The following is a 25,834-nucleotide window of genomic DNA, read 5'->3' as shown; positions in this document are numbered from 1 at the left end:
AGTATTTTTTCTTTAGAAAAGATCTGGATTCCTAAAGTTACTTCAATTTAAAAATATCTCTCAGCAATAAATATGTGGGAGGGGGGGTGTTTTAGAAATAATCTAATTATTGTTTAATCATCAGTAAACAAACACTTAAACTTCACAATGACAATGGTACTGTGATAGTAAACATCATAAGATAAACAAATCCAAGATTTACACAAGGGAAAAAAAAAAAAAACAAACAAAGAATTTTATGGATACTGAAGAATCCAAAAATATGCCACCTGTTACGATTCAGACATTCAATTTATATGGTCTCATATTCAACACTATGGTCATTCTGGAAGCAGGGGGCGGTCGTAGGTAGTCATTTTGCATATTAAGTAGAAATTCCCAGAATATAAGAAATAGATATTACAAGTCCATGAAGGTCTAAAATCAATCAAAATGTGCATATTTAAGTTTTGGAAAAACTGTTAATGTAAGTCTCTAAAATGACTACTGGCTTTGAGGCAAGAAGAGAAGACCTTTATAGTTCAATCTATGGAGCCCTCATAGATTGCCAGGGGAAATGTAAAACACTGAAGCCACTGTTCCACAGGCTAGCAGTTCCTCAGAGATTAAATAGAATTAGCATATGATGGTAACTCTATTTTTAGGTGTATACACAAGAGAACTAAAACATGTTCACACCAAAACTTATACACAAATGTTTATAACAACCAGAAGGTACAAACAACCTAAATGTCCATCAGCTGATTAATGGATAAATAAAATGTAGTATATCCATAAAATGGAATATTACTCAGACATAAAAAGGAACAAAGTACTGTTACATGCTACAGTGTTAATTAACTTTGACAACACTGTGTTAAGTGAAAGAAACCACACACAAAAGGCCACATATTATATCATTCCACCTGTATGAAATGTTCAGAACCCATAGCGACAGAAAACAGATTAGTGGTTACCAGGGGATGAGGGAAGAGGAAATTGGGACTAAGCTAACAGGTATGAGGGTTCTTTTTGGAATGATGGAAATGCTTTGGAATTAGACAGTGGTGACAGCTGCATAATATAACAAATATACTAAAACCCAGAGAATGGTACACTATAAAATAGTGAGTTTTATGTTATATGAATTATATCTTGATAAAAATTCAGTTAAATATAAAAAATTCCATAATTATATGGAAAAAAAAGTTATTTCAGTGATCTTCCACTATATGGTCTTAACTACTTAGAACCAAATGTTAGAAGAAAGGCCTTAGAATACTTCTGAGAACCAAAAAATTTCTAAGGAACTACATCTTCATTTTTCATGGTATGCTCACAAACTTCTCTAAGGAAATTAGTGATGGGTAGGCTAAAAAAAAAAAATCTGCTGAGGCAAAAAGCCTTAGTCACATCTTTCTATTCATGCCTGGTACCCTAGGGAAGTGACTCTCCTGAGTGTCTATGTGTATGATGATTACCTAAAGTGGCTGCCCATATCCAGCGAAGGCTTTTGTTTAGTGATCATGGTCAAGTTGAGCTTGTTTAAATACCATTTCTCAGGACTTACATGCTACTCCCTTAACGATAGGAATACTGAAAGCTTTTAGGAGGAATATACTATTGCATGGTCTCTGCCTAGGAAGTGGGCCATAGTTCACTGGAAACAGACAGTTCAGATAAATAAAATGAAAGCAGACATTTTTGGAGATGATCTTGAAAGCTTTCCATTAGAGAACATCAAGGGCATAAAACTAGGAAGAGCATGTATCCATGTTAGATTACCAGAAGTCACTCTCTACCTTCTCTTCTTTCTAGGTAATAAAAAGTATTCATCTCCTTCATTAGATAACCAAATCATTCCCATGGACCATAACATATACCCCCTAACTGGCTACGCACTAAAAGACACCTGACTCCTATGCTACAATTAACCTCAGATTATCATAATACAAAGTAGTGGCTACTTACAAAGGTTAACTTGGGTGGAAAAGTAGTATTTTAAATACAAAAGGACACTGAGGAAACTGATTCTCATTTCTCACATGTGGGCTGTACATAAAGTAAGTCAGACCAGTTAATTTGCTTCTCCATAGACTTCTATCTGGCTTCTCTTTGGCTGCTAGTCTGGACCTTTCTCTCTATTTGTCAGCTTTAAGTCAACATTTGCAGAGTCCCCTCTTGTGTTACAGGCTGAAGTATAATGAGAAGTCAAAGATGACTTGGGAAGACTAAGAGCAAAAGGAAGAGAAAAAGGAGAGAAGGGATCAAGCTGATGGGGGTGTCCTATGGCTATAAAATCTTCTCACAAAATACCAGTCAAAATATTCTCAAGGAGAATATCCTGAGTACTGAGACCATGATGCAAAGCGATCCTACAGTTTCTGTTTTTTTCCTGTATTAAGAGTAGGATGAGAATTATGAGGAATATAAAAACAAATATGATATCATTATGAGGAGGCATCACAAAATGCACTTTAATGTCATTAATTTTTATGCTTGCTAATTTGGCAAACACATCAAAATTATATAAATTCATTAACTAGCTTTACACTGTATATAGGCACTAAAATATTTATAGCAGACTATCTATCTATCTATCTATACACATCTTTATGAAAAATCATGCACTGAGACTGTGGAAAAAGTCTAATATTAGAGCATTATTTTTGTGGCAAAAGCAGATTCAACTTTGTATTGTTTCAATATACAGTATATAAGAGTAAAGTCTGATAAAGTTCAGCTAAGATAAAAAATTACTGTAAGTGCTTAAGCAACACCAATTACCAGGTTACTTTACCATATTTCTAATGAGTTATTAAAAACAAACAACAACAAAAAAAGAACTGGGTCAATTTTCAGTATTACAGATATTTTATGTAAGGAGTTCTTGAGAATCTTTGTTAATTATAACATTTATTAAAGAAATAAGAAAGGACTAAAGGGAAATTAATTTCTTCACTGTTAAGTAAGTGTATACTGTTTAAGCTCTGATTTAAAAAGTCTTTCTGTGTGCTCTTGGTAACTACTTAAGGTCTGAGTACAAAATATATATATCCATAAATGTTGCAGTCACAGTGGCTATTCAAGTTGTATGGAATTTGTGAAAAATATAAATGAAATGGCAATAGGTCACGATTTATTTTTATAGATAGGTGTATTTCACTAAGTGTGCAAAGATGAAGTGTACAACTCAATTTGATCAATTTCTTCCTGAGATTATATTGGTATAAAATTCCCATCAGTATACACTGACAAATTGCATGTTGTGGTTCCAATTTTTTTTAAGTTTATTTGTTATGAGAGAATCCCAAGCAGGCACCAAGGTGTCAGCAAGAGCCTGATGTGTGGCTCAAACTCACTAAACCATGACTTGATCTGAAATCAAGAGTTGGACGCTTAGCCAACTGAGTCACCCAGGTGCCCCTCAAATTTTTAAAATGTTAATACACCTGTGAAAGTGCAAGGGAAGTTACCAGCAAAATATGATTTGACACAAAAACACCTCATTTACTTTTGAGCATACAGATGTAAAAATTCAAGAACCAGCCTTCTTTCTTTCTTCTGGACTATCATGTTTTGCCGAAAATATTGATTTTTCCCCCTCTGCAAGAGTTAGACTGGAGCCAGCACAGCAACATACTAATAAAATGTATACTTTTTAAAGGGGTTTTCAAGAAAAATTTTGAAACAGCTTTCATTCATTAAACAAGTGCTATTAGTAACAAAACCTTGCAATGTTAGTATACAAAGAATAGAACTATTGTTATAATAATTAACATACTATCTTATTACACTCATCTTCAGTGACTACAACTGCCATTCAGAATCTTTTTCCTAGCTATAAGGATTTGTAAGAAGTTCACTTCTAACATGAATTCCAGAAATATCTGCAAGCAACGGCTAAACAAGTTTCATTGGAAATTTGAGAATAGACGCAAAGGTTTTCTAAGTCATAGAATAATTAAAAAAAAAAAAGATAATCCCATGTATGCTATTATCAGTTTTAGCAACAATAAATTAAAAGGCTGAGTGGTGGGGTTACTGGTCCACAGATGTGTGAGTATGTTACTTCTTTTACTTGTTTATATGCATGTCTCTTTGGGTACTAAAGTCTCCAAATTTTTCACTATGTTTAAGATTCTTTATCCAATGCTGGTCCTCAAGCCTGCTTTTTCTTCCCTCAATGACAAAATGCCTTTCCCAAAATTGTGAACTGTTAAGTGGGCAGAAAGAGAGGTACAAATCTAAAGTATAATTATACTTTATAGAAGTAAATGGGAGTAGTATTTTAATAGGCTAAGAATGAAAGGGGCTATAAATTGAGCCAGAGATTCTCTTGGGGGAAGAAATATGAAAAGCTAAAGGGGACTTCCTTAGAAAAGAGGAAATAAATAAAATAATACTGGGACAGGAGACAAAAGTCTTAGAGCTGATAACCAAAAAATAAGGAGACTCAGCTAGTGAAGATAAAGAAGGTGCAAAAGCAAAATGGAAGGGATCAGAAATAGCCTGCAAGAAGGGGCAATGGCAAAAGTTAGAATTGTGAGAAAATAATATTTGAAGGGCAAAACCCAAGAAAGAAGCAGCTGACTTGGCGTCTACAGTGACCAAGGATTTTAAAAGAAGCTGAAAGAGCCCTAACTGGGCAGGATTTTACAGGTCCAGGTATCAAAAGGACAAAGAATTAGGAGAAAGACAGGTAGATCTAGATAGTGGTTAACACATAATGAAAGGTAAGAATTTAAGGTGAATGAGAAAAGGAAACAGGGTTTACTGCTATCCCAAGACTGATTGTGTAACGTGCAACATGTAATGCAACTAAGATGTGCAGTCTCCTTCTTGAATTCAATTAAGTTACTATTTTTATGGGTCACTGACCCTTGAAATAAGAGGTTCCCTATACTAGATCCAAAGTTAGGGAAGTCAGTGCATAAAACAACTAGCAAAGCTTTCAATATTCTGTGCCACATTGAAATCAAACACTAGAGGTTTATTTTTGTAGGGAATAATTTGAAATTTTAACAGCAGTCTTTATTATTTCATTTTATATACTTTTTTTGTTCATTGCTATACATTTTGGACAATATGTGTCAAGAGTTTGATACAAAAAGAAAAGTAGGACCTAATAACGTGTGTCTTCAGTAAGCAGCTGCTCATTAAGATAATACTTCCAGTTACTGGCTTAGAAAGCAAGATTCTGAGATTACTGCTTGGCCCAGGCCTGTGACTTGTCAACCAAAAAAGTTACTTCCTCTTTAGTATAATGAATTGCAGAAGTACAGTTAAACAGTTATCTATGAGGGTTTATTGGCAGGCATAGGATATGGTGGGTGAGCAGAGTTACTGATATTTTTTTTTTTTTTTTGCCAGTGGCCAAAATATTTACAAATTTCATAAAATGGAAAGAACTTTCTAAAATATTAATAAGATCTGTTTCACAAATAACCAATTCAACTGGGACCCTGAATAGTAGAAATGACAAAAGATTTGTTCTTATGGCTGATAAAAAATTTATTATCAAGGCATTCAAGTAAAGTTATTTTCTGTGTTCTGATTTAATGAATCCTGTGAGTCGTATTTGGTTGGGTGACACAGATGTTGGCTCACTGAAGCCTACTCTAATGCCTCCCAGCACAGCCTTCCTTGGGACAGTGAAGCCAGAGTAACATGTCAGACTGAAGAAATATCAAGAAAGAGAGAGCAGGGCTGGAGATGCTATGAGGTTGGCTCATAACACTTCTTGACCTATGAGTGTCCAGTAAAGTATTCACTGTCCTATGGGCTTCAATGACTTAACAAGCTCCAAGTAGCAACAGTAATGCAGTAATGAATGGTCCTCAAAAGAAGACTTGCAATTCAAGCTGAAAAACACTACACTTACTAGAAGGTTTTAACCCTACCGAGAGACAGCTTTAGAAACCACCAGTGATTTCTTAAAAGGTGAATGAGTATTAAATGTTTTATATATGCTTCTGTACTATCTACTTTAGTTCCTTTAATCTGTTTGATTTTAAAGATGTACATTAGTTTGGAAAATAAAACTTTCCCAAAGCGATTAATGCTGAGACAAATGAAACAGCATTGGATGTGTTGGTAAAATTACAGTTATAAAACGAGGCCCATTTAATGCTAATAAAAATGCATTGTGAAAAATGAAATTAAAGGGCTATTCCATATATATTCCACATGGAGTTGTTCTCTTTCAAAATATAACAAATCATATTTGCAAAGATAAAGGCCTTTGGAAGAAAATATGGTAAAAAATATAAAGAGAATAATTAAATCTTGTGAAAATACTGGCATATCACTTTACACTAGTTATTTTATCATATAGGACAGGAAAATAAGGCACAAAATAGAGGTATCTTTTCTCATGATGCTTATAAAATCAATGAACAACTTTATTTTTCCCCAATCAAAATTCTATTTACTATTTAGAGTTAAAATCTGAAATAGTACTTACAATGACAACAACACCACAGCAATTAAGGTCCACTCTGCAGGTTTGTGTATAATATTTCTATTTGTTAACCTGTAAGACAGGAAGATAAAGTTTACCAAAGGATTGTTACATTTAAATATAAGAACCTTCTATTTTTAGATAAAATCAGATTTATAACATCATATTTCCAAAGAGCACTATTTTATTTTCTTTTTATGTTTGATAGAGTCAATAGCATATTGTGGCTTAATCTTCAGTACTGGATAATGACCATCTCAAAAGAAAGTGCTCCAGTCTTACTTTTATATATTTATAACAATATTACTGTTAGACAAGATGGGAGTATAGGAACAACATGGGAAACTAAATTGCATAATTTATTAAAATATACACACACTTCCCTATAAACATATCTTCTTCTGTATTTTCCCCTAATCAACATTTCATTAAATAAGCTAACAAGGTAATAAGCAATTTCTGATTTTAATTTATCTTTAGTATCTTTCTACCTTGTGGTAGGCTGGCAGGAGGCAATGAAGAAATGTTATAATCCATAAATTATAGAAATAAGAGTTGACAATAAATTATAAGACTAGATATTTTTTTTTTCAATATATGAAGCTTATTGTCAAATTGGTTTCCATACAACACCCAGTGCTCATCCCAAAAGGTGCCTTCCTCAATACCCATCACCCACCCTCCCCTCCCTCCCACCCCCCATCAACCCTCAGTTTGTTCTCAGTTTTTAAGAGTCTCTTACGCTTTGGCTCTCTTCACTCTAACCTCTTTTTTTTTTTCCTTCCCCTCCCCCATGGGTTTCTGTTAAGTTTCTCAGGATCCACATAAGAGTGAAACCATATGATATCTGTCTTTCTCTGTATGGCTTATTTCACTTAGCATAACACTCTCCAGTTCCATCCACGTTGCTACAAAGGGCCATATTTCATTCTTTCTCATTGCCATGTAGTACTCCATTGTGTATATAAACCACAATTTCTTTATCCATTCATCAGTTGATGGACATTTTGGCTCTTTCCATAATTTGGCTATTGTTGAGAGTGCTGCTATAAACATTGGGGTACAAGTGCCCCTATGCATCAGTACTCCTGTATCCCTTGGGTAAATTCCTAGCAGTGCTATTGCTGGGTCATAGGGTAGGTCTATTTTTAATTTTCTGAGGAATTTTCCAGAGTGGCTGCACCAATTTGCATTCCCACCAACAGTGCAAGAGGGTTCCCATTTCTCCACATCTTCGCCAGCATCTATAGTCTCCTGATTTGTTCATTTTGGCGACTCTGACTGGCGTGAGGTGATATCTGAGTGTGGTTTTGATTTGTATTTCCCTGATGAGGAGCGACGTTGAGCATCTTTTCATGTGCCTGTTGGCCATCCGGATGTCTTCTTTAGAGAAGTGTCTATTCATGTTTTCTGCCCATTTCTTCACTGGGTTAGCAATTTCTTACTTGACACATCCCCAAAGGCAAGGGAATTAAAAGCAAAAATGAACTACTGGGACCTTATGAAGATAAAAAGCTTCTGCACAGCAAAAGAAACAACCAACAAAACTAAAAGGCAACCAACGGAATGGGAAAAGATATTTGCAAATGACGTATCGGACAAAGGGCTAGTATCCAAAATCTATAAAGAGCTCACCAAACTCCACACCCGAAGACTAGATCTTTATCAAAAAAAAGTTTTTAAAATCAGTTTCTAACTCTATCACTCAGCAATTGATGACAACAATATACACTGTAGTAATTTAGTTTCTCATAAAGCATTTGGAAAAATTACTCCAAATAAAAAAGTGATATAAATCAGTAAGGAAAAAAAAAAAAACAGCCAGTAACATCTGATAAAGGATGGTTACCCAAAATATACAAAGAACTCTTAAAATTTAACAGTAGGAAAATAAATAGCCCAATTACAAAATAGTCCAAATACCTTAACAGACTTATCAAAGATAAACAAATGACAGATAAGCACATAAAAAGACACATCACATCTCAAGGGGAATGCAATTTAAAACAAGATACTATACACTAAGTACAATGGCCCAAATCCTGAACACTGACAAAACCAAATGCTGAATTAAAGTCACTTCACCAAGGTCATACATTTGCTACACTGATAAATCCACATTGACATCATGATATAATTAGTCAAATGTACGGCTCTGTTATAAGGACGTGGAGCAAGAGGAACTCTCATTCATTGCTGATGGGAATGCAAAATGGTACAGGAACTTTGGGTGAGCTTGGTGCTTTCTTACAAAACTAATCATGTTCCTTGGTATTTACCCAAAGGAGTCAACAACTTATGACTTTAAAAACCTGCACACAGATGTGTATAGCAGCTCTATTTACAACTTCCAAAACTTGGAAGCAACCAAAACGTCTTTCAGTAGGCAAATGGAAAAATAAGTTGTGGTACATCTAGTAGTATTATTCAGCCCTAAAAAGATATGTGCTATCAAACTCCCAAAAGATGTGTTGGTACTTTATATGCATATTACTAAAGTGAAAAGAAGCCAGTCTGAAAAAGGTACATACCAACTACATGACATTCTGGAAAAGGTAAAACTATGGAGACAGTAGAAAGATCACTGGTTGCCAGAGGTGTGTGGAATAGGGTGGGTTGCGTGGGGGGAGTGACAAATAGGTGAAGCACAGAGGAATTTTAGGGCAGTGAAAATACCCTATGTTAGTAAATGGTGGATACATGTCATTATACACTTATCCAAACCCATAGATTATTTGACACCAAGAGTGAACTCTAATGTAAACTATGGACTCTGGGTGATAATGATGTTGTCAATGTAAGCTCATCAACTGAAGCAAGTACGTAACTCTGGTTGGGGGTGTTGCTAATGTGGGAGGCTATTCATGTGTGGAGGCAAGGGGTGTTACAGGGAATCTCTGTACCCTTTTCTCAATTTTGCTATGAACTTAAAACTGCTCTTAAAAAAATAGTCTTAAAAAAAATCCCCAGCCAATAAACAAACAGTCAAAATACATAAGCAGGCAATTTACAGAGGAGGAACTCTGCACTCTTTCAGAAGTTCTGATTTTGGATTACTCCACGGCGTCTGCCCTTGGGTCTCTCATCTCTCTCTCTATATATAGTCATTCCCTTAGTGATGTTATCCAATTTCATAGCTTTAAATATTAGATAACTACGTGCTGACAATTCTCAAATTTATGATCTCTAGCCTGGATCTTTTCCTTGAATTCCAGACTTCTGTATGTAATGATCTCCTTGACATTTCCACTTGATTATCTAATAGGCATCTCAAAACTTAGCATAGATAAAATTGAGCTCCTCTTCTTCCCCCCAAACCAAGTCTTCTTGCAGACAGATCCACCTCTATAGGATGGCTATGGAATCCTTCCAGAATCCAGTTGCTCAGGCCACAAATCCTGTGGTTAACCTTGGCTCTCTTGATGTCCCATGTCCAAATCCCAATGATACTATCTTCAAAAAAGAATTTGATTACTTTTTATTATCTCCACTCCTTTCATCTTGGTCCACATCATTTCTTGCCTAGATTACCAAGACAGCATCCTAAACAGACTTTCTGCCTCTGCCCATCTATTGTTATTGCAATTCTCAAATCAGCAGCCAGAATGATGCTGTTAAAAATGTATGTCATATCGGGGCGCCTGGGTGGCGCAGTCGGTTAAGCGTCCGACTTCAGCCAGGTCACGATCTCGCGGTCCGTGAGTTCGAGCCCCGCGTCAGGCTCTGGGCTGATGGCTTGGAGCCTGGAGCCTGTTTCCAATTCTGTGTCTCCCTCTCTCTCTGCCCCTCCCCCGTTCATGCTCTGTCTCTCTCTGTCCCAAAAATAAATAAACGTTGAAAAAAAAAAAAATGTATGTCATATCATGTTATTCTTCTGTCCAGAATCAACCAACTGCTCTCCATCTCACTTGGAGGAAAAGTGAAAGAATGACCATAACTACGAGGTCTATATAATCTATACCACACCCACTCCCCGCCCTGTACTTCTGACCATATCTCTTTTTACTCTTGCTTCTGCTCATTTCTCCAGTCTCACTAACATCCTTAATATTTTGTGAATAAGCCAGGCCTGCCGCACCTAATATATTTTCAGAGATAGGAACATGGCTTGTTCTCTCACCAACTTTTAGATCTTTCTACAAATGGCATCTTCTCCATGAGGTCTTCCCTGACCAGCCTATCTAAAATCACAACTATCTCCCTCCTCAGTATCATCCCCTCTTCTGCTTCTGGGGAGAAAAGGAAGAGAATGAACTGAGAAAGGGGAAAGAGCATATCACCATATAATAATACACATATTGTTTTAAAATTTTTACATATCTTTCTATTAGAATAGTTCCATGAGAGAAGGAATTTTTGTCTGTTTTGTTCACTGCTTTGTCCGTAGCAACTAAAACAGAAGCTAGCATATGACCAAAAAAGGTCAAAGGATAAGCATGTAAATCGAAACATGGCAAAAACAGTTAAATAGAAATTGCTTTTCTACTGTATTCAAATCTCCCTAAGTTAAGGCAAATGTAACATTCCATGAATTCATTTACTCTTCCAGCAAAAAGTGTATTGAGAGCCTGCTCTATACCACTGTTTCAGGCACTGGGGAAAATATGACAAGGTCTTTTTGTATCAAAATATAATTTTAATTCAAATCTGATTTAGAAAAAGTTTCTTGACCCAACACTGATGACAGTGCATCTTTACCAAGCAACTTCTGATGTAACCACTATGGTAGGTAAATCAGAGTAGCATTCCAGATAAATGACTGTGATGCAATTCAACAGAAAGGACAGCTCTATTCATAGGGGAAGATTTTTCAAAGAGCTGAAAAAGCTATTTTATGTGTAAGTTCTAACAGGCTCTCAGCTCTGGCTGTACATTAAAATCGTCTGGGGGACTTTTAAAGAATACTGATGTCTGGGCCCAACCTGACCAAATGAAACTCAATCCCTAGGGGTGGAGCCAGGCATGTATAGCTGTTAAAAGCTCCCCAGGTAATTCTGATGCACAACTAGCTTGAGAATCACTGTTTTACAAGTTCCTATTATTGATTATCATTTCAAAGAGAAGGGTATAGTTATTTCTGCCAACTCTTTTCCATTGCCAGTATTGACTGAAAAGATCTCTCAACATTAATCATTGTTGTCAATATGGCAATTTTTTTTGGAGACTTCACATAGAAGCCTGAGCCTACAAATAGTCACATACCTGCTGAAGTTGTCCTACCAGAATGTGAAGACCCCATGAGTGATCTTACTAGAGGTAATTCTGTACTCTAAGTAATTGACATTTCCTAAAAAGCAGCAAAGCCAATTTAAGCAATTTTTATTAAAGCTATAAATATTGACCTGTAGGTACTAAAGAGTAAATATTTTTAATTAAGCTAATTAATTTTTAGCTTAATTAACATCAAGGTTTTTAAAACATCCCCTAACACTAAAACAATGCATAATTTTTTGGCTTATTTTACCATTTTATTAAATTTCACACATATATAAAACTTCCATATACTCATCACAACTTGACAATGATCAACTCCTGGACGATCATGTTTCATCTACACAACCCCATATTCAACATCACCCTAGTGTAAATACTTCTGAAGCAAATCTCAGATATCATATTGTTTCACATAGGTTTTATTTTAATTTAATGTAAATAATGCAGAAAGTAACTGGAAAGGACTTAGGCTTACACAATAGGAATAACAGAAAAAGGTGATAAAATAGTTTATAAATTGTAAGTAGAAAACGACATTTGAAAGTCCCCTATGTGCAGTCTGTTAGCTACCTCTTATAGGACTGATGAACACTGCATCTCAGCTAGCTTAGATGACACAGAAGACTTAGTTTCATAGGTAACAGAACCCTCTCAAATACAGTTCTTACTTGGGATCTTAGAGAAATTATTAATGAAATGACATATTTTTTATATATCTTTGATACTAATGACTACTGAGGGACACAATGGCATATTAAAAAAACTTTTTTTCAGCTTTACTGAGGAATAATCGACATAGTAATTGTATATATTTAAGCTGTACAACTTGTTTTGATCTATGCATACACCGTGAAATGATCACCACAATCAACCTATCATCCCCTCACATACAGTTACCATTTTCACCCCCCCCTTTTTTTTTGTGGTGATAACACTAAAGATCTATCCTCTTGATTTTAGAGGATACTCAGCCAGAGGTATACCTCAAAGATATTGCAGGTTCAGTTTCAGAACATTGTAACAAAGTGAATACTGTAAAAAAGCAAGGCAGGTGAATTTTCTGGTTTCCCAGTGCATATAAAAGCTATGTTTGCACTATACTGTAGTCTATTAAATACAAAGTGGCATTATGCCTAATATAACAACATGCATACCTTAATTAAAAATACTTTATTGTTAAAAAAATGTTAACCATCATCTGAGCTTTCAGTGAGCTATAATCACTGATCAGAGTACCATAACAAATATAACATATAAAATATGAGAATTACCAAAATATGATACAGAGATAAAGTGAGCAAATGCTGTTAGAAAAAAAGCATGGATAGATTGGCTCAATGGAAGGTTGCCTCAAACCCTACATTTGTAAAAAGCAGTATCTGTGAAGCAATAAAGCAAAGGGTAATAAAAGGAGGTATGCCTATACTAGTTGTGTGATTTGAGATTATTTAACTTCTCATCTCTTATCTGTAAAATGAGGATAATGTCACTATTTTTGGAAATTAAGTAACATGTAAATGCCAAGTACCTGGCACATAGAGTACCATACTGACTACACGTACTGACATGGACCGAACATTATTACTGGGGCTGCTTCGGAAGGCCAAAAATAATGGCCTGGACTGTGGTTTCCAATTTGAAATTCCTAAATCCCTAGGGCATATGACAGTATTAATGGGCAATCTTGCAGTTGTAGCCTAATATTTCCAATGGGTTTCTAGTAAGTTCAGAGAACCTATGAATAGTTTTTTTTAATTTTTTTTTAATGTTTATTTTTGACAGAGAGAGACACAGCATGCGCAGGGGAGGGGCAGAGAGAGAGCGAGACACAGAATCCAAAGCAGACTCCAGGCCCTGAGCTGTCAGCACAGAGCCCGACGCGGGGCTCGAACTAACAAACTGTGAGATCATGATCTGAGCCGAAGTTGGACGCTCAACAGACTGAGCCACCCAGGCGCCCCATGAATAGTTTTTTTAAAAAAGGGGCGCCTGGGTGGCGCAGTCGGTTAAGCATCGGACTTCAGCCAGGTCACGATCTCGCGGTCCGTGAGTTCGAGCCCCGCGTCAGGCTCTGGGCTGATGGCTCAGAGCCTGGAGCCTGTTTCAGATTCTGTGTCTCCCTCTCTCTCTGCCCCTCCCCCGTTCATGCTCTGTCTCTCTCTGTCTCAAAAATAAACGTTAAAAAAAATTTAAAAAAATAAAAAAGAAGACATCCAATTAGATTTATATAAAAACAGCACTAGAAAATATAGTCAGAGTAAATTAAATTGTTAATGTATTCTAAATGAGCAGAGTAAAACTTAAGCACAAAATTAGTATTTGTAGTTAAAGATCAAAAGTCTCATTCTAATATCTCTTATGACATGTCTTAGTGACTTTTCTAGTTTCCTTAGAATGGTGATTAAATAAACACTGTTTGCAAGAAACTGCATAACAACTTCTTTAAAAATCATTGAGAGTCTTCATCTTCCTTCAGCTATCCTTTTTGTTAATACAATATTTACTTCCTGATAAATCCTGAAAAAATCCTAAAGTTGTACTTCACATTGTATACATCTATTCAAACATTATCATTAGTGTAGACAGCTGAAAAACACTTTTGTTTTTCTTTTGGGTGCATGGTTCTGTGATAGAAAACAAACCTCTCTCTCTTCATCACTAAGACCGATGCAGAGAAGTTTGACTTTGGTCTTGGTATTTGGCAAAATATTTAGTCAGTCTTCCAAAGGCTGAGGCCAATCTGATCATCACTTCTGGCATTCTTACATTTGTGTGTGATCAAAGATCCTGTGATTGCATAGTTTCCATGATATCTAATAAGTGTTAACAATCTCAGTAATAAGAACAATCATGTCATTCACATTTACTGTTATTAACTGAACATTCACTTTCAAATCTAAACATTCTAGATGAAGTAAAAAAGTCCTTATGTGTTTTTGTCAGTCAGAAAAATAAAATGTCACAGTAATTAATGATGCCTGTGAAAACCATTAGGTTTATGTATAAAACAATTAGTAAAAATTTTTAATTATTTAGCTAAATAGATTAACAGTTAATTCAAAGAGTAAATACATTAAATAGATTACTTTCTGGAGAACGCTGTTATCTTCGAAAAAAAATTAAAAAAAAATTTTTTTAATGTTTATTTTTGAGAGAGAGAGAGAGAGAGACTGAGCTAGCAGGGAAGGGGCACAGAGAGAGGGAGACAGAGAATTCCAAGCAGACTCCTCATTGTCAGTGCAGAGCCCGACATGGGGCTTGAACCCACGAACTGTGAGATCATGACCTAAGCTGAAATCAAGAGTTGAACGCTTAACTGAGCTACCCAGGTGCCCTGGAAAAAATGTTTATATAAATTCAAATAAGGTTAAGACAGAATAATAGAGATTACCTGTCATCATAATTCAATCTTTGCACAACTGTATTATGTATATATAAAGGAAAAGAACCATTGTTAAAAAGGAACAAAAGGTCCCAAATGGAGTTCCTTATGCTCAGCCCCACCAAGACTTAACACCAATTGTAGTTTCAGACTCTCCCAGGAATAGAGTTTTAAACCAATCAGTCTAGAATTTTCGGATCACCACTAATGAGGTAACATGCATGGTAAGATCCCTTGCCTTTCCCTCTAAGGGAAGGGACCTTGCCTGAAACAATCCTTTCTTTTCTAATAACTTCCTTATCCTGTCCCATTTCTGCCTATAAAAGCCTTCTAATTGTACACTCCCTTAGATCATCTTTCTCTTTGTTAGATGGAATGCTACCTAATTCATTAATCACTGTTTAATGCCAATTAGATCTTTAAAAACTGACTTGGTTGTTCTTTAATAGCTTTAAGAGCTACATTTAAATTTTATTTCCACTTAAGTTACAAATCTTTCAAGAAGATTTCCTATTGGGCAATTCTTGGCATCTTGTGATGATGAATTAAAAAAATGTCACTTTAAAATATCTTGAGTTGAAAAATACCTAAATTATGTAAACAGATATGAAATAATCTCATTGTAATCTCTAAGATAATAAAAATGTTAAGACAGAAATGTTGAATAAATTGAGGCACCCCAAACACATTCTGTTTAGTCAGGCTTCACAGGAAAAGACTCCACAAGAATGTTTTAAAACAACTCTTCAGGCACCTAGGTAGCTCAGTCAGTTGAGTGTCCACCTCTTGAGTTCGGCTCAGGTCATGATCTCATGGTTTGTGAGATCTAGCCTCACATCAGGCTCTGTGCTGACAGTGAGGAGTTAACTTGGGATTCTCTCTCTCCCTCTTTCTCTCTGTCCCTACCCTGCTCGTGCTCTCCCTCTCTCAAAATAGATAAATATTAAAAAAGAAAAAGAAAAAAAAAGAAAGAAAAAAAACCCTCCTGTAGTCTTGAGTCTACAAAGCTAAGTATTTAAACATGAAGTGGTACAAATGATCCTTTTTAGAGGTGGAAGATAAAGTTTTTTGAGATTTGTCTAAACTATGAATCTTAGATCCTTCTAGTACACACCTTATTGAAAAACAGTTTTCTGAATCCCTTTCTGGCACACAAAAAGGTCAGTGTTGTTTTTAAACGCATTAGTTGAAAGTGAATGGATATTTGGTATTACTGGTATAGGGTACAGTGACTACAAGAGAAATCTAATAGCTAATAATGCCAAGAAATTATTTCTGTACCTTAATTTTAAACTTCTAAAATATTGCTACTTCTGATAACAATAAACCATAGTGATAATTTATTTATTGGATGAAATGATTCTTCTACTCTAGAAGTTTGGTCTATGTTGGTGCTATCTGGTTTTAGCTACCGGCAAATACTACTTTTCATATTTGGTCACTGGCATTTGGCTGAAATGTGTATTTGGTGCACCTCTACCAATAGCATATTTAGAGGTTTATCCTTATGCTTCTTGGTAGAGAATACAGGTATAGCCTGGGAATGTTTTTACCTTGATAGTTTTAGAAAAATCCCAACTCTACTTCACAACGGATATTCCCTATTCTTTCTTTCTTAATACTTCTTATCACTTCAAATCTGTTCCATATTAAATTACCCATGGTTTTGTACTGTTCACAGTGCTCAAGTTATCCTCTAACAGGAGAGTTCTTCCTTGAGGTGGGCATAATGTTTCTTTTGTATTGCCCATAGTGCCTACCACAGTGCTGGTCATCAGATATATATTTACTGAATAAGATCCAGTATATTCCTGGCTAACCACCTTTGTGTGAGACCTTATTTTCCTTCTTAATTTTAGTCTATTCTATAAATAAACTATCCAAAACTAACTATATTCAAAGTCTGAAATAAGGTATTGAATTTAATAAAAGATAAAAGTAATGTTTAGTGGAGAAGAAAACAGAGCACTATTCTTAGATCTAAGACACTGAAGGTAAGTCATTTACTTTATTCATGCCTTTGTTAAAAAGCCCTCTTGCTCATCTACAGACCCCAACAGTTAAAACCAAAACTAGACAAGACTGCTTAACATAAATCATGCTTTAATTAAAATTTACTGTATTTTTTTCATATTGCACTTTCTTGAGACATTGATGAAGGTGTTTTGCAAAGGCCCAGAGCATACAAACTGCCCAACCAGAAAAGCCTGATAGCAAAGGAATGCTAGAAGACCACACCCCACATGACCCCTTCCTTCCCTGCCCATGATCATGGGCTGAACACATACCAACCCTGACCCATGATTATATGCTCCCTGCCTGCTTTCTTGCATGTATCCCTCTAAACCTCTCCTTATAAATTTCTAGGTGTCCTTGTTGGTGGAGAGGCTGGTTGTTAAGGCTTAAGCCTGCCACCTCCCCTGGCTGCTGGCACCCAAAATAAATCTCTTCCTTTCTCTTTTCCAAACCCTTTTCGGTTATTGGCTCCTTTTAGGATGAGTTTATCCAAGTTTGTTCAATAACACTGTGAGCAAACCCAGCCAGGAGCTATGCTTTTTATTTGTCTAGCCCCCACAGGATTTCCTAGGATGGAGCAGTTGGCCATGGCAGCATGCCAGGGCTTACCCATTTATTTCCTGAGTTAGTGGCTGTGATATATCAGTGGGTAACACAGTCTACCTATGGATTCTGCAAGACAGCTGCATGAAGTCAAAATAACTGAGAAGGAAAACTGTAATATTAACACCAACCTGAAAGTTCGAACGAGATTTTTAAGCTGTGCATAAATATCTCCTAATGTGATCTGAAGAGGCCCCAAAAGTCCAGGCACTCTGAAAATAAAAAAAAAATACATTTCTTTTAAAATATAATTTAATTATATACACATACTCTTTGAGGTTTGCCTAAGTCTGGATTTTCCATACGTAAGAATGGCACTTAGGTAGAGGCAGTTAAGCTAGTGAGAAGTCATAAGGATATAATTCATAATAACCCCACACTCCAAGTCACAGTCTATGCTACAGTATGAGACACTGAGAAACATTGTTTTGGCTACTATCTGTATTCTGGTCTCGGGTTTTTCTTACCTTTACTTTTGAATATTAGACTAAGTTAGGAGTGTGGCCTATTTTCTCCTTATTAAATTCTTATGGTGGGAGTAAAAATTAGTACTTTTTTAGTGAGCAACTTGACAATATATGTTAATGTTTTAAATAGAGCTAGTCTTTGACCCAAGAGTTTTACTAGGAAAAAATTTACCCTAAAGAAATAATCAGATAACATAAAAAAGTGCTTACACAGAAATATTTTTAGTAGTGAAAAATGGAAACAAATGTCCATCAACAGATGATCATAAATTATGATATACACATATAATTATGATATACAAATATTCCATATAATGGAATATAATAAAACCTTTAAAATAATATAAATCTACATATTTATAATGTGGAAAAATATGGTATATTAAGTGAAAAATGCCTATGGAGTATTGCCCCATTTTTATAAAAACTTATATATAATGATACTGTATCTGATATACTGTGTATTTCAAACCCGTTTCATTCCTTCCAGGTTTATACTATAACAGAGAGAACCAAAGGGAATGAATATACACACACCATACATCGTGTATACGTCAAAGATAAACATCAAAACATTACTAGGGATTATAGGTTATCTTCCTTCTTATACAATTTTGCACTGCCTCAATCTGCTGCAATAAGTATGTATGACTTTTTTAATTATGCAAGTTTCAGATATATTTCAGAACAGAGGAAACAGCAATAGCAACTCTATTATCTATTTCCAAATTCAACCTCCCAATATTTTGTTATATTTACTGCATTTTTTCTTCCTTCTTTCCTCTCCTTGCCAGTACCATTTTAAAGTGAATTCCTAAGCACCTGGGTGGCTCAGTCAGTTGAGGTACCAATTTTGGCTCAGGTCATAATCTTGCAGTCTGTGAGTTCCAGCCCCACATCGGTCTCTGTGCTGACCCCTGGAGCCTGATCCTGCTTTGGATTCTGTATCTCCCTCTCTCTCTGTACCTTCCTTCCTCCCTCCCTCCCTCCCTCCCTCCTTCTCTCTCTCTCTCTCTCTATCAAAAATAAATAAACATTAAAAAAAAATTAAAAAACAGTAAATCCCTGACATGTAATTTGATCCCTAAATATTTCCTTATTTATCTCTAAATACAACAGCATTTTCTTTCTTTTTTAAAAAATACAGCAGCATTTTCTTACAAAATCATAATAAAATGATCATACCTAACCAAATTAACACTTCCTTAATATCACCTAATACCCAGTACATATTTCATTTTCTCCAGTTATCCAAAAAACAAAAAAAAGTCTGTTTACAATTGGTTTGTTCTAATCAAAAACCAAAAGGTCTTATTTTTATTTTTTTATTATTTTTAAAAATATCTTCATTTTATAACAAAGAGAACCTCAACTACTTGCATAAACAACCAAAAAAACCTCTGTGTCAATAATTATTTTGTTTTTAGTGTTCTTTGTGTTTCTTTCTCTTTAAAGTTATTCCACCTCTTCTCACATTTAGTTCTTGAGCTATTATCAATAATTTGGTCTTCTGGCAGGGCTCCTTTTGTCATCTATTGCAGCCAAAACCCAGGAGGAATAGAATTCCTTCAATGGCATAGCTATGTGGTCTTAAATTTAAAACTGGGTCCTTTCATTAGCTGAAATGTCTAGAAAATTATTTTCCGATAAATCCTTATCTACTGATTACATACCAGTATCAATAATCCATACTAACGTTTAAAATCTATATAACTACAGTCAAGGATTGATATCTTCTTGTCCTATGAATCAGACAGATGGTGACTTTTACTGTTTTCTAACCTAATATTACACAGAAACAATGTCTAAGTATAGGACCATATAAAAGGCAAAACTAAAAACAGCTTTACTGTCTATGAAAGCTTAATATAATAGGCACTCAACAAATATTAATTTAAATAATTATTTAAAATGTAAAACTTACAGAAGCAAGCTGCTCAAAATACCAAGGCTTCCAGAAGATTATGTTTTTCTTAGTTTTGAACTACTACAAAATTAAGACTAATCTATATGCACACTTTTTAGATTTTATTTTTAAGTAATCTCTACACCCAAATGGGGCTCGAATTCATAACCCTGAGATCAAGAGTCACATGCTGTACCGACTGAGTCAGCCAGGTGCCCCTAATCCATATGCACACCTTTAACAATGACTGAAAACACCCTTACATTTTTCTCCTCAAGAAAGAAAGTGGAGATTTAAAAGTTCAAGATAGCCCTTACACCTCTGGAAAAAAGATTTTTCAAACTTCCTTTGAAAGACAAATCAAGATTACAATTTTTTAAATGTCATTCATCACTGGGCAATTACAAGAAAAATAATTTCCACGACGGGAAGCTTAAAACTAAAGTGCAAAGTTGACTTGAACAAAAACTCTTAAGTTGCTGAGTGTGAAATGGTTCTATAAATAAATATGTATGCAGAGTGAGTTAACAGACCGTTAAAACTTCATAAAGTTTCATTCACATGTGAAACTGATATGACACATATACCACAAATCAGTATTTAAATGGTCTAGCTTTGATATTTTTTCCCTGACTTCACTGGATTATTAAGTGGAGGTGACATAGTTTGGTTTTCTACTCCCATATTCTCAACTTTTATTATGTGCTTCTGTGTCTTCTGCACAAAACTTAATTTCAATATTTCCTTGGCAATATATCTTAAAAATTCCAATTTCTCAGGCAAAGACATCCATGTAAACTTTTTACATTTTTCAAACTGTTCAAAATTGAAGGATAAAAATTAATCTAAATTATGAACCTACAAATACCAAATTAATTCAAAATATTGTAAAAGTGGAATGACAATTACATACTTACATTTTACTCAACTTTTCAAGTACGATGCGTTTTCTAATCTGGTTCTGAGAACTTGAATCTATCAGCGGAAAGGTGGGATCTTGCTGAATCACATTTTTAAACAAAACAAAGCAAAATCATAAACGTACATTCTTTCTCTGGTAAGAACAATAAACATTAAAACAAAAGTTTATACCTAGGGAATGGCAGAATAAAAACTAGACTTGAGAATTAGAAGATTTAAATTTGAGTATTGGTTCAGTCATTAGGTTGATGTAAACCTAAGTCATATGCCTACTTTTGAGAGTGTTTTCTCATCTGTATAAAGGGATGCTAATACCTTCTTTATTAAATGAGAAAATGTACATGAAAGAAATTTGTAAACTGATAAATGCTATACAAATGTTGGAGATTAAAGTTTTAAAATTAGCAAATACTATAAATATATTATGGGGAATTCCACTTCTAGAAATGGCAGACAAGGTAATTCAAACCATTCCTCCTGCTGAGAACTGAAAAAACACTGGGAAAATACCCATATTTGTTTGAAAACATCAGAGAACTAACAAGGCAGTAAATAATTATGGCCAGAGATTCTAGAGAAGGTAATTCCAGAGAGGCAGTGACTAATTCCAAAAGAAGCAATTCAGATACTGAGAACTTGAGCATCTTCTAATAAGCATTAGAGCTTGGGGAATGCCGAGACTGTACTGACAACTCTCTCCCCCAAAGCCTGACTTAGGACTACTAAGACTAAGAATGAATAGGAAACAGACTAGCTCTTACAGAGACTGAAGCCCAGCTTTAAATCATTTTAACCCATGACTGGATTAAGCAAGATGTGGGACAACTACAAATCATCTGCTAGAAGCCAACATAAATCTGTTTTAACTTCAGTCTTAAATTATCTGTAATTTTTAATATACAATGTTTGCCATATAATAAAGCAATAAGAAAACAAGACAACATGGTCAAAATCTGAAACTTTAGCCCATGGAAAACAACCCCCAGGGAATCCAGACAATGAAGTTATCAGCTTTATTCAAAATAACTGGTGATGTATTTAAAGAAAAATGACAAGACTGAAAATTTCTGTAGAGAACTGAAAACTATATAAAAGAACCAAAGGAAAATTCTCAAACTGAAAAATACAGTATTCTTTTTTTTTTTTTTTTTTAAATTTACTTATTTTGAGAGAGAGCATGCATGCACATGTGATCAGGGGAGGGGCAGAGATAGGGAGAGAAAATCTCAAGCAGGCTCTGTGCTGTGCTGTCAGCACAGAGCCTGACGTGGGGTTTGAACTCACAAACCAAGATCATGACCTGAACCAAATGAAATCAATGTTTAACTGACTAAGCCACCGAGGCACCCTGAAAAATACAGTATTCTAAAGTGAGAACTTAATGAATATATTTAATAATATAGTAAAAAAGACTGAAGAGAGAATAGTGATTTAGAAATTATTCAGAATAAAGCACAGTCACACCTAACACCCCCTCCCACATACATACATAATACAAAGCGCAAAAGAATATGAGACACAGAAGATACAGTGGAAAAGATTAACGTGTCTGTAATTGGAGTACCAGACAGAGAGGAAAGGAAGAATGAGACAGAAGAAGTATCTATAGAGGTAATAATTGAGACTATTCCAAAACTGATAAAGAAACCAAATTAAGATTCAAGTATTACAAGTGCCAAAAGAATAAATACAATAACAATCACATGTAGGCCAAGCATTCTAAAATTGACAGTAACCAAAGACAAAAAAATCTTAAAAGTGGCTAACAGAAGAAAAACAGTATTTTCAAAGAAGTAGCAATAAGAGAAATAAATGAAAGCCAAAGGACAAAGAAATATTTTCAATTGCCTGAAAAAAATGCTAATCTAGAATTCAATCCCCAGAAAAATGTCCTTCAAAAATGAAAGTAAAATAAAGAATTTTCTGACAAAAACTGAGAAAATTTATCATTAGCAAACTGCACTAATCAAAATACAGGATATTCTTCAGGCCCAAGACAAATAATCTGTAATGGAAGAATAGAGATGCAGGAAGGAAAAACAACAGAAGAGTAATTAATTGGATAACTCCAACTGAATATTGACTATTAATAATCTTACACGATTTAAAATACTGAGACAAAGGGCGCCTGGGTGGCTCGGTTGGTTAAGTGTCCAACTTCGGCGCAGGTCATGATCTCATGGTTCATGGGTTCAAGCCCTGCATCGGGCTCTGTGCTGACAGCTCAGAGCCTGGAGCCTGCTATGGATTCCTTGTCTCCCTCTCTCTCTCCCCCTCCCCTACTTGTGCTCTCTCTCTCTCTCTCAAAGGTAAATAAACACTAAAAAAAATACGGAGAGAATAAAAATAGACAACAAGAGCACATAAGCAAAGAGAGGGTAAATAGAATTGAAGTTTCTAAGGGACTGTTAACGAAGAAAAAAAAATTAACTTATATTAGACTTTTATAATAATTCAGTTAATTCAAGATTTACTCTTTACAGTAACCACTTAATGATTAGTAAAATAACATTTAAAACAAGCTAACAGAGGGTAAACAATGAAATAATGATATTTAATTCAAAGAAAGAAAGGAGAGAAAGAACATAGAACAGGTGGGACAAGCAGAAAGCAATGAATGGGATGAGATTTAAGCCCAAACATATCACTTAGGATACTGAATGTAAATAGGCTAAATTCTCCACATAATAAAGATTACCAGCCTAAGTAAAAGCAGATAGTCCTTGAAAATACTAATGAAGAATGCTAATGCCAGCAAAGTAGAGTAAAAGAGAAAAAAAATCATCAATGTAGAGAAAAGTCACTCCATAATACTGAGGTTTGATTTACCAGGAAGACATAACAATCTTTTTTTTTTTTAACACCATATAACATGGTCTCAAAATACTAACAGTAAAATTCACTAAACTAAAAGGAGAAATAATCAAACCATAATTATGGTGACAGATTTTTGACCCATCTCTCCCATCTTTCTCAGTAACTAATGAACAACACCCCCCACCCTGCAAAAATCAATAGTGCTTCTCAAACTTTAATGTAAACACATTTTCCCAAAGGAAAACAATGAAATCTGACCCATTCTCCTCATCATAAACAAAAATCAATTCCAGGTGAATTGCAGATCTAAATATGAAAGGAAAAACAAAGCTTCTAGAAGATGAAATAACCCGGGATAAACACAGATTATTTTCTTAGAGAAGTCATTAAAGGCTACAATTAATAAACTGAACTCAAGATATCATTAATGAGAGTGAAAAGGCAAGTCTCAGAGTAGAAGACAATATTTGTAATACACCCAATTAAAAATGGGTTTGAATCCTGAATAAAGAATTCCTACAAAATCAGTAAGAAAAAAATACCTGGATATTCCTACAGATCAATGGGAAAAACACTTGAAAAGATACTTAACAAAAGAGACATTCCAAAAGGTCAAAAAGCAAATGAAACAGTGCACAACTCATTAATCATCAGAGAAATGTATTATAACCAAAAAGTAATACCACCAGAAATGTGAAAAGTAACAATATCAAGTACTGGTAAAGAATGTGGAGTCATGGAAACTCTCATATAGTGGCAGTGGAATATAAACCTGCAAAACCATTTTGGAAAACTGTTTGGCATTATCCAGTATAGTTGCATATACACATATATTATGACCCCAAAATGATATACATACCCAACATAAATACCTATACCTTAGAAGAGAGATATAAACAAGAAAGCTCAGACACCACAGCCCCATACTGGAAAAGCCTAAATGCCCATTAATATGAATAAATTGGGATATATTTCTATAAGGGAATGCTATGCAGCAATGAAAGAATGAAGAATAGCCGCATGGAACAACATAAATAACTCACAAACATAATGTTGCATGAAATAAATTGAAAACCAAAGAATATATACTATGTGAATTCATTTAATACAGTTCAAAATTGGCAAAACTAATGTATGTTATTATAATAGTTATTCAATTTGGAAAGAGGATATAATCAGGAGGAGACATAGTTGGGCCTCTGTTTTACTCAAATTTCTTGGCCTGGGTAATGATTACAAGGCTGTGTTCTTTTGTGATAATTCAACGAGTTGTACACTTATTATCTGTATTTTACATGAATGAAAAAGTTTTAATGTTATGCAACAAAGGAATAGTCAATTTTCATTTTCTTTCTTAGGTATTTTTCCTGTTTAAAGCTTATAAACACAAAAATGATAAAACGAATGTTATCTTAAGGTAGTTTATACAGCTGAGTGACAGAGATCAGGTTTCTTCAAGCTGATTATAAAAGTTATGAATACTGTCTAATAATACAGTTGAAGTGATTCAAAATATAGTACTAGGCTAGGTAGCATTCTATATAAGAAATTTCTAAACTTTTACTCTATTTCCACTTTCATCCTCTTTCTAAATCTCCAAATGTGTTCTTAAATTTAGAGCCACATTTACTCACAAATCTTTAGTAACAAAGTTTTGTCATAAAAATAAGGTTATCACGTACTCCTCTTCATGCCAAATAACTTCATTTCCCAAGCTACACATCAAACCAAAAACGGGTAAGAGAAATACTGAGAGAACCCCCCCAAGAGACATTTAGTCTCTACAGAGAATTACTATTTACTGAGCATCAATTTTATCTAAGGCACTGTGATAAATGCTTTACATACATTATTTTTTAAATTCTTAATAAGTGAGCAAGGAAAGCTATCAGACTCAAGAGACCAACTTTTCATACAGTAATAAATGACATAGCTAATACTAAAACCTAGGTTTACCTGGTATGCTCTATTTTCTCTTATGTCCATTATTTCTCAATAAGTCTCCTTTACTATATTATTTTCATTAATATTATTTTAAATTGGCCTGCTTGCTAAATAATACCCAA

The 25,834-nt window shown here is 34.7% G+C and overlaps 1 protein-coding gene across 3 annotated transcripts in view; it reads right to left on the bottom strand.

The window, feature by feature from the left end:
* RPAP2 (RNA polymerase II associated protein 2) overlaps window positions 1–25,834 on the bottom strand; it is a 99,346-nt gene that overhangs the window by 32,396 nt on the left and 41,116 nt on the right. For all 3 annotated transcript variants that reach the window (XR_006712453.1, XM_045478275.1, XM_045478276.1), the window contains exons 9-11: window positions 20,948–21,030; window positions 17,789–17,869; window positions 6,446–6,514 (exon numbers count right to left, since the gene is read on the bottom strand). Coding sequence is in view for 2 of the 3 variants with exons in the window: in XM_045478275.1 (XP_045334231.1) it covers window positions 6,446–6,514; window positions 17,789–17,869; window positions 20,948–21,030 (233 nt within the window). In the remaining variant the exon portion in view is untranslated. The remainder of the gene's footprint in view (window positions 1–6,445; window positions 6,515–17,788; window positions 17,870–20,947; window positions 21,031–25,834) is intronic.

This window comes from Leopardus geoffroyi, chromosome C1, assembly GCF_018350155.1.
Source record: "Leopardus geoffroyi isolate Oge1 chromosome C1, O.geoffroyi_Oge1_pat1.0, whole genome shotgun sequence".
Taxonomy (NCBI): Eukaryota; Metazoa; Chordata; class Mammalia; order Carnivora; family Felidae; genus Leopardus; species Leopardus geoffroyi.
This window is presented reverse-complemented; position numbering and strand designations above follow the sequence as displayed.